Source organism: Aplidium turbinatum, chromosome 12 (genome assembly GCF_918807975.1).
Source record: "Aplidium turbinatum chromosome 12, kaAplTurb1.1, whole genome shotgun sequence".
Lineage (NCBI taxonomy): Eukaryota > Metazoa > Chordata > Ascidiacea > Aplousobranchia > Polyclinidae > Aplidium > Aplidium turbinatum.
In genome coordinates, this window is record NC_137483.1 from 2,430,890 (window position 1) to 2,446,647 (window position 15,758).

The 15,758-nt window shown below is 39.6% G+C and overlaps 1 protein-coding gene across 2 annotated transcripts; it reads right to left on the reverse strand.

Moving 5' to 3' along the window:
- Window positions 1-1,032: 1,032 nt before the first annotated feature.
- LOC145781184 (L-proline trans-4-hydroxylase-like) lies at window positions 1,033-14,939 on the reverse strand. 2 transcript variants are annotated; one of them, XM_082592958.1, is made up of 9 exons: window positions 14,815-14,939; window positions 14,093-14,189; window positions 11,217-11,406; window positions 10,543-10,634; window positions 10,110-10,200; window positions 9,003-9,089; window positions 8,088-8,170; window positions 6,850-6,961; window positions 1,033-1,287 (listed from the first exon to the last, which is right to left on the reverse strand). In XM_082592958.1, the coding sequence occupies exons 1-9, from the start codon at window positions 14,906-14,908 to the stop codon at window positions 1,123-1,125; spliced, it is 1,011 nt and encodes a 336-aa protein (XP_082449084.1). In that variant the 5' UTR covers window positions 14,909-14,939; the 3' UTR covers window positions 1,033-1,122. The 2 variants fall into 2 exon arrangements, with proteins under 2 accessions (XP_082449084.1, XP_082449086.1); XM_082592960.1 differs by lacking the exon at window positions 14,815-14,939 and adding an exon at window positions 14,383-14,468.
- Window positions 14,940-15,758: the final 819 nt, after the last annotated feature.

Genomic DNA, 15,758 nt, shown 5'->3' on the forward strand with positions numbered 1-15,758 from the left:
AAAGTATTTCTTTCACCAATAAATTTACACTTGAATTGAAAAACGTCAATCAAGTGCAAATTATACTCCAGGAGTTGAAACACGAATGGCATCCAGGGGCGCCGAAAGCGGGGTGGCAGGGGGGCGGATGCCCCTCTGCCCTCAATTTTTCTGTAGATGGAGGGGCAGGCCGCAGGGGGCAACGGTTCCCTTTTAAGGTCATGTAAGCTACTACACATTTTGTAACATAACAATTTCTGCTATTCGCTTTTAGCTTAATTAAGCTATAGGCTGGGCCAAATCTTTCATTTTGACTTGAAAATAATATTCACGCATAAAATTCTGCAACATAGTAGGTTGCATCATTATAATATAGCATGATGCCCTTCTTTGTATACCGGACACTTGTATCGATCATTACTCGATAGTGAGCTGATAGATTTGCATTATCGTTATATCTTATCTTAAAACTTAAAAAAATTGTCCTTTCAGCAACAAAAGTGCCCTTTTTTCATAATCCTGCTCCCCCCCAGTCAAAAACCGTTCCGGCGCCCCTGATGGCGCCTAAAAAAAATTGGGACTCACGAATGTCCACGTAAGATGTGACATCTCTCCATACCCATAAGGGTGGCATATTGTGTTGCATTGTGGGTATCTTGGGGCAGAACCCTTTCTGGGCTTATAAAAGTTGACCAGTCGCCTATTTCCGGATATTTGCTTGCTTCTACAGGATTTGTAATCTTGTTGATAGATTTGACAGCAGGCTATGTTCTCAATTAGGCCTACTAGGACGTGCGGGAAAATCTCATTGCCAGCTATTCAGTCCAGCTCTCTGAGTCTAACTCCAATGATGACACTGAAACTCCAATGTTTATGTTGACTATGACTACATTAACGTGCCTACTCACTACAAACCATCTGAGGATGTTTGTGTGAAGCCTAGGCCTATATAGCGTTGGAAGATAAACCCAAAACATGGACAATTGTCTCTGGTTAAAAAGAATCACCGCTCTACCAAAATTGTAAACCTAAAACAATGTCGCAATCAGAAAATATTCATTTTTATTGTAAGCTACAACAATGCGCTTCACATGGATAAACACGAGATTATTCCGTTTCAATTAAATCGTCGATTATGACGTTTCAATTCTTTGTGTTGCCGTCATCATCGAGGCCGTCTTCTATTCTAGAATCAACATCTTTATTCACCTTCTCTGCGATGATGGTTTTATCGATGCTTGGGTCCATGAACCACTTTCCCGACACGTCGCCGAATTCGTCACACTTTATTAATTCTTCATCTTCAATCTGATTAGAATTGGTAAAACTTTGTAAGGAAGTAATAGATGTAGTCTATGCTATAGCCTAGGCTACCTAGTTTTACGTAGGGTAGGCTACTTGTAGAGGCTTTGAGCGACCGAGGCAAGCCGGTCATCGGGATTGAAAGAGTGAAGTTTATGTTCGTTGAAAATTTGTTTGTGGATTATTCCATCTACTATAGATGCTTATCATGAAAATGGGTGATCCGAGCTTATTGTTCCGAACAATCTATAAGCTTATACAACGTCAGACTAATAAAATAATGGCGTAACTCATTTTTTCTTGTTTTGAGATAATCGAAAAAAACTGTCTACACGGTTGTTTTTATCATATTTATTGTACAGTTAAACGAAAATAGCATGTCGACACAATACAATGAGCATGTATACTTTGATTTGTTTCATTTTGCATCCCATAATGTGCTGGGATGACTTAGGCCATTTTCCGAATGCACAGACATGACTTAGGCCATTTGATATTTTGAGTTTATCAATATGAATTTTTTAACGGTGACACAATAACAGTGATAATATGACTAGAATTAAGAGGAAAATCCCTAGTAGCAACTCCAATCTAACGATAAGAGTTATATTTCATGCTAGACTACATATTTCGCCCAAAAACAGTTCAGAGTTGGCAAGACAAGCTGAATAGGCTACATTATTATCAGTGATGAGGCAAATTATCAAAAAAGGAGTGGCACCCTGTTGGATAACATGTTTCATAGATTAGAGATCATTATATTTCCTCAATTTGATTGGAAGATGGTTTGAAAAAATAGAAATCGATGTAGTGTCACCTAAGTGTGGTTGTGACCGCTGTGGCAGATTCCCCCACTATGCAGCCTCACATAATGGGACCTTGTACAATACCTTTCCACTGTTTTCATGATTCAGGCCTCTAAGATCATGAACCGTGGGAGCTCCAAATTTCTTTCCAGGCCTGATACTCAACAAGCATTATCCATCGATTTTTATAAAATCACTGTGTTGCATCCTCTGTACATTGTTGGGATGCGGTCTGATCCTGGCATTCTGGATAATCTCTCATCGTAAAAATGTCGTTTACCAATTTTCGCTCGATAGTACTGTGCATGCTATCGCACTCCATTTGAGTGTGACCAGCCACGAGGTACTTCTGAGTAATAGCGATGCCATGCTTCCATTCAAGGGCACAGTAGGCACTAGAGACATTAAAGTTTCTATTTTAATATCCACATCCATCACTTCAAATAACTATCTCCTCCAGACCGGGGCTTCCAGAAATTACCCGTTCGAAATGACTAAACTGCAAGAAAGCGAATACTGCACTGCGTAAATCACCTTCTGTTTCATTTCAAATAGAGCAATAAGCATCTTTTGATTCAAGATTGAATAGTGTAAAATTGTATACCTGCAGCTTGGTTTTATAGTAGCCTACATACTTCTTGCCTTAGTTTTGGGACACAGAAGTACAGCCTGTAAATCCATTGTCCATACGGATTTTGCTGTGCTAGCGGATTCTTTGTCTTTCATCTTCTCATCTCTAGCTTCATTCTTTAAACTTGATCTGGTTATCGTATTGTTCCTTGGTAATATTCCCGTGTTTAAATGAAACACACACGTCGCACTGATCCCTACGTGGTATGAACAGAGCACCCGGCAGCCAGTTGCAACCAGTTCCCCTGAAGCTGCACGTTTTGATCTTATTGGACCGCAGTGGACATGGAGCTGGCCAAGAGTGTGTGCGTAGCCCTCGCGTAGTTACGACCACCTTAAACAACCATACAAGCGAATGGCCTTTGTCTCAATGTGGACTTGGACCAAACAAAGCCCAATGGCTATGATATCACTGGTAATGGGGGCAGGCTTGGTAGAGTTGGAAGCCTCCAGCCTGGTTTCACACATTGGCGGTAGATCTATGATGATCGTCTCCCAGTGCCTTTTGCCTACGTCTTTTTCCATCATAGACTTGGCCTCCAAAGCCACATACGACATAACCATCCAAAGCCAAATTCAATTTGAAGACAAACCAATACTCGGACACGATGGAGCCGACGATGAAGACGGATAAGTTCTCATTATGAAATACTTCACTAAAATAGGCTGTGCTCAATGATCATATTCCTAATGATTCAGCAAGCTCTTTGTATTGTCGATGAAATTGGATTATGGTAATTCCACGATACAAGAATTTCTTCTTTCTATACGTTGTGATTTTTCTGCAGTCATGGGCATGTACAGTAATGGACACTACATGTAGGCCTAATGGGAATCTACAGTAAGCAAGTCAATGGGAAATTTCGACAAAAAGTGATTTTCCTCTTTTTTATTTTAGCACATTTACCTACACTTAAAAGTCAAATCAAACGTATTTAAATCTATGTTTTCCTATATTCTCCTCCCATGTCAGTGAAACTCAAGAATGGTGGCGATGAACCAGCAACGAGCTTATAAAGTTGCTAAGTGTGATATTAATCTGAGAATTAATTAAGTATCCAACAATGGCTTTCTTCAAAAACCTGCCTTGGGTGCAAGAAGACTCTGAGAAACGGTGCATTGAGAAGATCTGACCTGTATCACAGTGTGAGGTGATAAGTCGCACTACCAGAGTGCTAGGAAAAGGAAGCTTCTCAAAGGAATAGAAAGAAAACAGATTGATTTAAGTATAGGGTAGTTACTTGGAAATGGCCAAGATTACGATACATGGAATAGAAAAAAACATAATTATTTTGTGCTAAATTAATCGTCTAGACTTGTGATGAAGTGGAAGCTCAATTTCTATACAATTTATATCGTCGTCTGCTGAATATCTGCTCTGTTGGTGGAAAGCTTTACTTTCAGCCAACGATTAAAGAGATTTGTAAAATGGCCTAAGTCATGCGTTTGAGTTAGGCCATTTGACATTTTTACAAAAATACCACTTTCTCGTTAACGTAGGCCTTAGAAAATTATGTGATAGATGCGCTATATTTTAGGGACCTAAAAAACACTAATATCTCAATTTCGTCAAAAAGTGAGTTACGCCATTATTTTATTAGTCTGACGACAAGCAATATCACTTTCTGAGCAGTTTTTTTCAAATAAGTTAGAATGTTACATAGATGAGATATAACTACAAATATGTTGCTCAAACGATTGGCAAGATCTGATTTCCCTTTTCTTTCCAAACAAACCAAATTTAGACATCGAGTCACCTGCTATTCGGGATGAATGACGTAAATATTTTATACTAACAATTAAAAAGATGTGAAACTTCAGTCCAAACTACGTATTATTCAATTACGCTTAGCCTACCCAGGGCGGTTGAGAAAATTATTTGGGCTTTTGCAGTGATGGATTTCCAGAAGATTAGCTTCCAGAACGTTAGTTTTTTACTTTCCAAATGCGCTAGGTGCCGTAGAAGAGATTCAAGAAATATGCCCTTATGAGACTTTGAAACAACACACTTGATGTAGCCTACGTAAAACGTTGCTAAAGCAAGTAGGCTATTATGGTCCATAGATGATAAGCGTTGTTCAATGCAAATATTCGTATTTTAGTGAAACAATACCACAAAAAAATACAAGTTACAGCCTACAATTTTTTAAGACATTTATCGAATTCAAAACCATAAAACCTCTGTCGACTTCGGGTCACAATTGCCGGGTTACCGGGTCCCTGGCGTAACCAGGATCCAACATACTTCCCTTGTGAAAACTTTCTCAGTGGAGGACCGACCATTCGTATAAAGAGTAAACTTGAAACAGTTACATAGTGTGTAGAGAAGCACGGTCAGATGTCAGTATGAGGTTCATTTGTGAAAATCCGCACTCACATTCGCTCGATGAAATTAGAAGGGATTTTAGTGACGTTATCAAATTTTGAAGACTCTGGGATCTTCTTTTTGTAGTTATATAGGCCTATTCACGAAGTCCTCTCACAGCTTCGCGTTCATCTAAGTGCACTCTCTTTACCACTTCAACGATTTCGTTTTCTCCTAGTGTCATTACTGTCTCCTCTGACCAAGTAGCCTAGTTGAATCAAGTATTTTGCAGCTGTTAATAAATGACAAGTCTGTTGAATTCAACAAACGATCTTGGATGGAATTTTCTAAGTGATGATAGAAGATGCAGGAACTGATTGGCGGGCTATTTCTGCGATTATTTACATGCAATTCCACACTTTTGAACTCTAAGTTTTCTTCAGCATCCTTTGGCAATGCAATGATGTCGTCCGGGTTAGTGTTTTAAATAATTTTGCAAGATTATTAATTTTGTTAGGCTATCTGCATCTCAAATAGTACATGCTGTGTTTTGCAGTTCGAGGCTTAGGCTACCGGTACTTCGGATAATTCTTGCGAGGATTCGTACATATCAAAGCCAAGTCCAACAAAAAATCCGTGGATGTTATCTTCGACAAGAGTCCTTGATATTTCGCACGTTCCCGAGAATCTCTTGTGTCGCTACTGGCTCCCTTTTTGGAATGTTCGACAAGTGCTGGAAAATCATTCCAGACGGCATTAACTGTGCGGAAACTCGAGACTACCCAACATGTGTCCAGTACCCTTCCGATTTTCAACAACTGCACTTTAACAGCCGCTGCACATTCACCCAATTCCCTGCTATTGTTAGGAGAAGCGTGGTAAAGGCTATAGCGCTTGTCCATAAAGATCGAAATCGATACGTATTACTGACTGATTTTACAACATCACGAACCGATAGTTCCAATCTATGGTTTGCACAATACCACACCACAATGTCTGGAAATTCATCACGAAGCAATTTTGCCACACCATTTTTGCGACCTAACATCACAGCCGCGCCATCACAAACAACACCAAGCAAACAAGAAGATAAAAATGTTGTCAACATGCCATATTATTTTAGGCAGCTTTTCAGGGAATCAAAGATGCCATTCGCCGTAAGACTAGCGAGCTCAACAAGATCTAAAAATACATTCACAGGTTCGCTTCCGTCAAGACTGGTACAAAGATATATTATCAGAGTGAATACCCGATTTAACGTGGTCGACTCATCAAGAATTATGGATATACTTTTACTGAACAGGGCAAAGCATAATAAGAGTATAAAATATTTGAGCTTCCGGAACGCCATTCCGGACAAGTCAACTTTTTGATCGAGCTTCCGGAGCGGCGCTCCGGACCGTTCCGGCTGAAATTCAGCCCTGGGTTTTTGTCCCTTACGAATAAGAGTCCAGGGCCTGAGGGCCTCAAACAAGAAATCAAGAAATAAATGGGACTTTCAAATATTACGCAATTCGTTTGCGTTATCACTTATCAGGCCATGCTAATTACACCTACTATCGGCACAGACCTATCTGTGGTTCGCAGAATGAAGTTTACCATTCATAGCCTGCAAGTAGGCTATTTCACTTGCCAAGTACATCATGTGGTGATATTACGTCACAAATCTGGAAAATATCACCAATGTGTGATGACATAAAGATAGATCCTCAGCCCTAGGGGATAAAGCGAAGACAAATAATCACTTAATCAACTCTTTGCACTCCTTTAGCTATCGTTTATTTTCTAAGCATATTATTCGATGTAGGCTATTGTTGCACAACCTACCTTGTGTAGCTTTGTAGCTCTGGCATGATGGTGATCTTGATATGGATTATTGTCCATCCTATTGTAGCAAGGAATAATAACCCATCTTTGTCTGTCAGAGTGGTTTTGAGCACTACAAAGATACCATGACTTTATTGGAGGCTGTGATGTCAAGAAAAAATGTCTATTCAGCTGACTAGGCTATAGGCTACTTGGAAATAACAGCCAGTGCTGTGTAGGCTAAATGTTTTTCATCACAAAAGAATTCATTTTTTTGATTCCTATTGTAGGCTATAGCCTAATTATATCGCACGTGGTCGATCTAACCATACCCGCCTACAGGAAGAAATAGTTAGAAGCCTATCTATGGACCTATGGTAGGCTAATACAGTAGCGAGCCAAGGCTACTTTTTTCAGTTCATTTGCCTGATCCAGGCCTACCGTAATGGCAACGCGCAAGTATTTGTCTATCTGCTTCGGTCCATTAGACGTCATAGAAGATTAGATGTTGTAATATGTTCACTACAAATTAGTCTAGTTGTTACGTTTTCATTTATTGCAAATGTCTTCGCCTTTGGTTTCGATAAAACTAGATTCGGATCCAGGTCGGGCGACAGTAGCCTACAGACAATAAAACTAGTAGCCTACCGACTGTGTTCCAATTGCAAAGCAATGGTTGATCGATTTGATCTTTATCCTCGGACTGGGAAAGCTTTTTTGAGAGTTAAGCCTTGTAGTTTCGCATTGTAGAGGCTTTGAACCACTGATGCAGGCCAGGTCTGAGTGGACTCGGTTGACAGTGGACTTTGCGATACCGTAGTTGTTGAGGTACCCGGACATTTTGCCGAAAGGACATTTTGCCGAAAGACATTTTGCCGAATGGACATTTTGCCGAAACTCCTTTTTGTGTTATATGTATCGATATTCTCCACAGTGTGTTTTAGTCTATCGTTCACAACCTTAGTCCTTTCGGCAATTTGTCCATCGGCAAAATGTCTTTCGGCAAAATGTCCTTTCGGCAAAATGTCTTTTCGGCAAAATGTCCGTGCACGGTTGTTGAAGTATTGTTGTTGCGGGGGGATTATTCAATCCGCTGGGTGTCACTGAAAGGAAAGCAGTCCTCAGAATGCATTGCTCAAGCGCACACCCCGAAAGTCGAACCAACGCCGCTTGATCTTGATTCGGTCTGTAACCACTGAACGCAATGCTCAGTGGCATGATAATGTGCCGTGATGCAAATGTCGTTTCAAGACTGTTACCTGGAATGCAAAACGTTACAGTGAAAGAATATTCCATCTCCTGGATTTAACTCGACCGTCACCTCTTCCAATATCTTTTGCGCCTGGAAGTAATAAACAAACCTATGACAGAATGAATTGTAGCCTACTTTTTGATTAGATCTTTTTTACATGTGCAATGGGCATACAGCCTTGTTTTGCTGTAGTACGTTTTGTTGCCTGTGTTTTGGTACACAGCCAAGTTGATGACTGTAGAGTTATTGCATAAGGGGTAGAGGACCCCTGGCTCGCGAGTCATGTATGGCTCTTTGTGATGGTATCTGGTTCATAGAAAGTTTTATGTCAACTTTTCATTACAATTTAAAGTTTCAAATACGCTCAGAATGCAACAAATTGCATGCATTTTTTCAAAATTTTTTTGAGAAGGTCCCCAGATCCCCTGCTGTTTTTGTTATTTTCAGTAAAAACATGGCCCAACTTTTACAACTCACACCCGCCACTACATGTTAGCTGTATTAAATGTTAAAGCATGATTATGTTTCTTACAAAAATACATTACCAAAAATGTAGCTTTCGTGGCTTTCTGACCTAAAACGGATCCCGACCCCTGTATCAGACTATGCACCACCCCAGAGATTGTGAATAATGTTGCGTTTTTGAAAGTATATTGGAAAAAATAAAATTTGAGCAATTTTTGTTCGCGCCCCCAAAATTTTTTATTCTACATCGATGCAACACAACAGACAACTGAAAGTAGCGAAGGGACGTTTGCAGGCTGGACTTCGCCAATCCAACATGACTGTAGCCAATGGGGGTCGATAAAACTCTAAGCTTAAATAACAACTATTTACTTAACATTAACAACTATAGCAACTATTATAAATACTTTAGATCCATATTATCAGTTTTTAAAACCCAATAACGAAAAATAATTACTTCCGCAAGTCGTTCAGGGTCAGCTCCGTTTTGTCCTCCAATCCTAACATGATCAATCCGACCCAGTTTGTGGGAACCTCGAAGAACCTGAACGACAAAGGCTTACCAGCTAACATTATCCGTCTTTTTTACATTGTTTCCACGTTTGAAAATGTTAAATCAATGCAAAATAGGTAGATTTGACTGGTTGGGCATTGACTTCATTTTCTACTAAACCTTTTAGATTTCTAGCATGGTCGGTCAAGCTGGATAAACGTTTTTAGGCTACGACTGGAACCAGACTTGGAGTTGTCAGGAACTCAGGGACATGCGTTCCTTGATGAAGTCATATGCATTGTGCAAGTCTTGCCAACCAATAACTCCATAGCCTATGTGTCGTCTTTAGCATGTTTTATTTCTGTATTCTACAGAATGCGACTCATTCATATTTTTCTCCTTCTGTCTTACAAATTCTACTTTTCTCTTCATAAAGTTTGTAAGGACTGAAAGTGGTCAGTTTTATCAAAAAATTATTCACCTTCTTTAGCCTGATGTTGTTTGAATAAAGATGGACGTAAGTTATTTAAAGCAACGGACCAGCAAAGATAACATCAGCTCTTCGGAACTATAATATAACCAACAAGAGACCGAGAAACTTGGAAACGTTTTGTGCAACAAGAGGCAGTGGAGGCAGTACATGCTTTGGTTTGGTTTCGTTTTGCTTTGAATCTTTATCCTCGGACTGACAAAGCCTTCTTGAAGGGTTATTTCTGATAGTTTCGCCTACTTGTAGAGGTTCTTGATGCGGGCCCGGTCACCGAGATTCACAGAGTGAAATTTCCGACGTGAACACTCTACAATTGCTGAAGTCTTATTGCTAAGGAATTATTTCATCTATTAGGTGCCGCTGAATGGAGAGCATGCCTAAGAATGGGTTGGTCAAGCACACACTCCTAGAGTCGAAACAGCGCCGCTTGATCTTGAAGCTCACGCGCTAACCAACTGAGCTATCGGGGAGGACAAGTAGGCCTACGACAATGAAAGACCACGTTCTTATTGTATTCTTAGTTTTTCAACGTTGATCAAACCTGCTGTTTTAAAAGCAAAGTACCAAAAACTACAACTCACCCTCAGACAGCCATTCTCCACGTCACACTGATGAATGGCAATCATTACTGAAAGAAGGTCTGGGAATATTATTGCGTTTTTGTACCAATACCTGCAACCATTCAAAGAAATAGGTTTTCATCAACGACACACGAAACTTTTTTATTCGCATGTTTAGCGAGCGATTTATAGAGGCCAACTACTTTACCGTAGGCTACAGCATGCAAGTTTTGAAATCAATTGGCCTACTGTAAACGTATTAATAACGACGAAGGGACTTTTTTGTATCGTAGTCTCTACGTTTGGTAGGTTATTATACTGTAGGCCTACTGCAAGTAGACAATAAGTTACCAAATTTCAATTTAAAGTTCTAAAATGTTGGCATGCGATATAAATGGTAAGCTAACGTAAGGTCTCAGTTAAATTCTCATTAACTTGGAGTGCCATTTCATACCCATAATCCTGATGCCATTGGAACTTTCCTCCTGTGTGCGGTTCCTTCATGTTGATTTTTGTGTGGTAGTGATATACTTCTCCTCCAAGGAGCTACAAAAGAATTTAAGTTGCAGTTGCATTTTAACGATTGCTTCAATAAGCTTTTATTAATTTATCTATTATTTTATTAACACTTAAACCTAAGTTTTTTTTAAGGGTTGATTCTCTTGCCAACTGAAATACAGATGTTTTGCCCAAATGGAAATTGTTACTGAAACAAACCTCTGCAGACTGGTTTATTCCAACTTAAATAAACACTCAACCAATCATAGGGGTTTCTTTGCAAACTAATGGGACGGCTGAACAAAATCAATCAAACTTTGTCGGGTTGTTATGGCAAAACCACTCATCAGAAGAAATGTTTATGAAATTAATGACGTGGGCTATAGCCTAGCACGTTTATACGCTTCATTCTTCAGCCGGGAAAGGTGGTCCGGAGGGTAGGACTCTTGTGGACCAGGGCCCAAGATGCTTTTTAAGGTTCGTAACTTTTCCAAGAGGGCAGAGATTTTGAAGAAACCGCAACATATTCTTTGGATGCATTTATCTTATCAAAGTCTTGCGCTGGTATCCAAGGATCTTATTGGTACCAGGCCCAAAGTAATCTATCCCCTTTGAACCCCTGGAACCCACCTCCTCCGTGGTGTCAACAATCCGACGACACCTTCCAATCAAGCCAGTGTAATCCCTCCCTGGATGATTCCAGACCACCATCCGGGAGTTCATCTTTTCACCATCGGGAAGATTAAAAGCGTGCTTGATAACTTGACCATTTTGAAGCCCGTTGTAGAGTTTATCAATTTCTGGTGTTGTAAAAAGGCCCCTGAAGCAAATGTTTGATATATTTTGCTGCGTTGCTTTTGTTTTAAAAGCTTTTATTGCTTAACATGTTTTATGAATTAAAATTTTTGTGTCTTGAATTGAACTACAGTAGAATTCGCCTATAACGGCTTCGTTTATAACGTCAATTCGCCTATTACGTCACATTTCGCTCGGTCCCGGCAGAATTCCTATCTTTTACGTACATTGTAGTTCGGCTACAACAGCATCGCCTATAACGTCAATTCGCATGTAACAGCACCCTTTATTAGTCCCCAGACGTATTTTGTTCCTTTATAACGTCACTTTAAGCCATCACCTTCACCACGAACGGTCAGTCTTTTAATCCAGTTAGCGCTGCTGCTTGCAAAATGTCTTCCCTTTATTTTGCTACGTTGTTCTCAGCAGGGACTTTAATTAACTGAATTAACTTTTTTCCCGCGTGAAAAACTATCACGTGTAAAAAGCAGCTCTACAGCAGCTGACCTTTAAACAACTCAAAGCAACAGTTGTAGGCTACGTGCAGTAGCCTACTGTATAAACTAATTAACTTTTTTTTTCCCCGCGTGAAAAACTATCACGTGTAAAAAGCAGCTCTACAGCAGCTGACCTTTAAACAACTCAAAGCAATAGTTGTACGTGCAGTACTGTATAAACTAATTAACTTTTTTTTTCCCGCGTGAAAAACTATCACGTGTAAAAAGCAGCTCTACAGCTGTGTCAAATCCGTGTCAAAACCGAAACAGCTCAAGATCAATGCCTTTTTTGCTAATAAACAATGAACTTCTTTACTACTGTATGTACCGAGCTGTAATGCGCAAATTTCCTGTATCTTTCGCTGTAGGTTTTTTTTTTTTAAACAATTTCTTTGTTTACTGTACTTTCTGCGTTCCTTTTGTCAGTTTGGTGGTAGGCTACACAGTAACCCTGATTGGATTATACACCTCTTTCGGCTATAACGTCACTTTTTGCAAATCCCCTAAAGGTGCCGTTATAGGCGAATTCTACTGTATTTGATGCAAACGTTGCTCAGACATAGACTAAAAAGTTTTCTAGAAAAATGAGAAAAACAAACACATAGGCCTAGACCAGGGGTGGGGAACCTGCGGCCCGCGGGCCGAATGCGGCCCGCGTGACTGTTCCATGTGGCCCGCGTCAAAATTTTTTTAATGTGTCAACAAAGAAATAATTTAATAATATAAATAATTGAATAATAATTTAATGCATCAATTTCATCAAAAGCAGAGGTTTTGAACAGCCGCTTGTTTTAAGCAATTACTGAAATTATCTGAATACTGATTACCACGACCTTGTCTATCACTGTGCAGTTCGTTGGCTGAGTCGTAACGACATGCTTACACGCTTTTACTTGTTGCGAAACGAAGTCGATCAGTTCATGAATAATCAGGGAAACCATGTCGTTGAACTCACTGATAGCCAATGGTTGTGTGACCTAGCGTTTATGGTTGACATTAGCAAGCACCTCTCCGAGCTCAACGTCAAGTTGCAGGGACCGAGTCAGCTTTTGAAATCCTTGTTTGCAAAAGTGAAATCATTTGAAGCTAAACTAAATCTGTGGAAAGTACAACTTGAAAACAATAGCACCGCACATTTCCCTACCTTGCAAGAGCAAAAGCCTTCTACAACAGCCAAATATGCCCATGTATGTGTCAATCTTATGGAGACATTTAATGCAAGATTTTTGGATATAAAGAGTAAAGAAATGGAGTTAGATATTTTTGCCTCTCCTTTCAATGTGGTTGCAACTGGTGTTCCTAGTAACTTGCAACATGAAATAGTAGAGCTCCAGAGTGACGGTACGTTGAAAGCGATGTAGGCTACCAAAACATTCCACTGCTCAACCTTTATCAACGCTACATAAATGCTGATGATTTTCCAGTCATGCGGAAACATGCTTTGAAATATGTGTCTCTGTTTGGAAGCACCTACCGTTGCGAGCATTTTTTTTTCCAAATTGAATCTAACAAAAAGTCGGCTTTGCTCCAGACTGACTGATAAAAATGTGATGCAGTTAAGAGTTGCAACATCTTCCGTGTCAGCAGACATCACACGACTCACCAAAAATAAAAACTTTCAGCCATCCCACTAGCTGTGAAAGTGAAATAAATCATCGTCTACTTCGCTGCATTTTTTATCTGTAAATAAAACTTCGAAATTTTTAGTGGCCCGCCTGTGTTATTTCTCATTTTATGTGGCCCGCAATACTAAAACGGTTCCCCACCCCTGGCCTAGACCGTAAAGTAGCCTATTACGGAAATGGAAGTCGATAAATGTTTCTTGAAAAATAGTAAATTTTCGGGACCTTTTGCTAATAGGCTACATATATTCATAAATGAAAAAACTTTTTGATGAATTCGACTGACCAAACCAGTAGGCTTAAAACACCATATTTTCTTACATAAATTGAATACTTCACAGTGTAGATTCAAACGATCTGTTATAGCCTGACGCTGCGGGTTCTTTTTGGCAATATCAAATTACACTAGCTTTTGAAACACAGTTCCTTAGTCATGTGCTATGATGAATTGTTGAATATGACGATATGATACTATGACGATAAATTGAATAGTTGAACACTCTACAATCTATTAATGTTGTTTTAGCCTAAGTAAAAAAAATGTTGTCTTTATTATTTGTAATGATCAAAGCGTTTGATGAAAACCCCTCACCGCACTAAAATGAAGCCATCCCTGTCAAAAGCATTTTTCATTGCATCCGTAACTTCTAGCTTTTGACCCGGAGTATATTTATACTCCGGAATTTCTCCTGAAAATCAATTGCAGTGTTAATTTAAGAAAAACAGTAAAAGCCTATCCACTCACAAAAGTTTAAAAAGTTCCGCATACGAATATTTAATCTAAAAACGATTTAAATCTTGATCTTCGAAGTCCAAGGAGAACTTTGGAAACTTAATCCTAGTAGTTTTGCAAAGGCCTAGGCTACTTGTAGAGGCTTGCACCATTGACGTAAATCCAGTCACCCAGGTTGAAAGGTTGTGTGTTTGTTTGTTCTTGCCATGAGAATGCTTATAAATTGTTCCATCAGCTAGGTGCTGCTAAAGTAGACAATGGATACATTTCCCAGAAACCATCCTTGGTTAATGTTACTGTTTCTTTTTTCACACAAGCGTTTATCGAACTGTTTGCGGAATGGACTTTTCAAGGTGGTACAAAGTCTTCTGGTACCACTAAAGGAGGCAATAAACAGATTGGCCTATATCTATCATTAATTTTAACTGGTCTTCTAGCCTAACCATACTGGACAACAATAAACCCCGTTCCCTCAAAGTTAGACCGGTTAGAAGTAGCCTATAACCTGCACATTAAAATTATTTAGTAGCCTACTTGAAGTAGGCTAGTCTAAAATTATTCACCCTGCATATTTTAATTACCTAAAATTCTCTTTGACATGCTTATTGCTGCAACTTGGGTTAAAATGTTTCGTGCCTTAGCTTGCAAGCAGCGATGCTTTGCCAACGTTACCATAGTTTGTTTGCTTTCTCAGCTTGCATCGAAGCCAAAACGTTTTGAGCACCAGGAAATTGCTTCCACAAAAGCAAACACAACCCACAAAGTACAAACATTGACACAAAGTTAGTCAGCTTCTGACAACTTGAATTTGATTTAACGTCTATAAAGTGTAGCTTACCCGTCTAAAAATTCTAAAGTATCCTCAGTTATTAACCTACTTAAAGTGGTTGATGGATATTGGTATGGTAGACTACACGGATATAAAAAAGGTAGAACCTCTATTTCTTCCAATTCCTCATATGAGAGTAATGGTAACATTGGTCCTTCACATGAACCCCAAGTCTCAATTAGGCTATGGCTCCACGCAGTTGGTAATGCACACCAACGGCCACACCCTGGTAACGGCATAATGCCGGCTAAACTAAATGAGGCGCATGTTAGAACATCTTTAACATGGTAGGGAAGTCAATCCCTTTAAGTGCATAAAGTCTAGAATAGCTGAAAAGGCAGAAGAACCATAAATAGTCAATGGCTTGGAAGGCATGATAGCAAAACGATGTGACCCGTTTAGGCACAAATTTTGACGGTTAGAGTACAGTGGCTGGTCACCTTGGAAAAGATTGGAGCCTTACCAAGTAGATATTCCATAGTAAACAATGCTAGCTATTAAAACGAAAATGAGTCATGGAAACTGATCAGGGCCCCCTGCCGTGAAGTCCCCTAAAAGCTACAAGGAAGGAGGAACCTCTTCTATGTGCACAGTTGCTCGTGATGATGGCTTATGCCCAAATCCGTCTGGAAGGCATAAGTCTGATGGTAGACTGCTGAATACTAAAAAAGGGGCACTCAAAATAGGAACATGGAA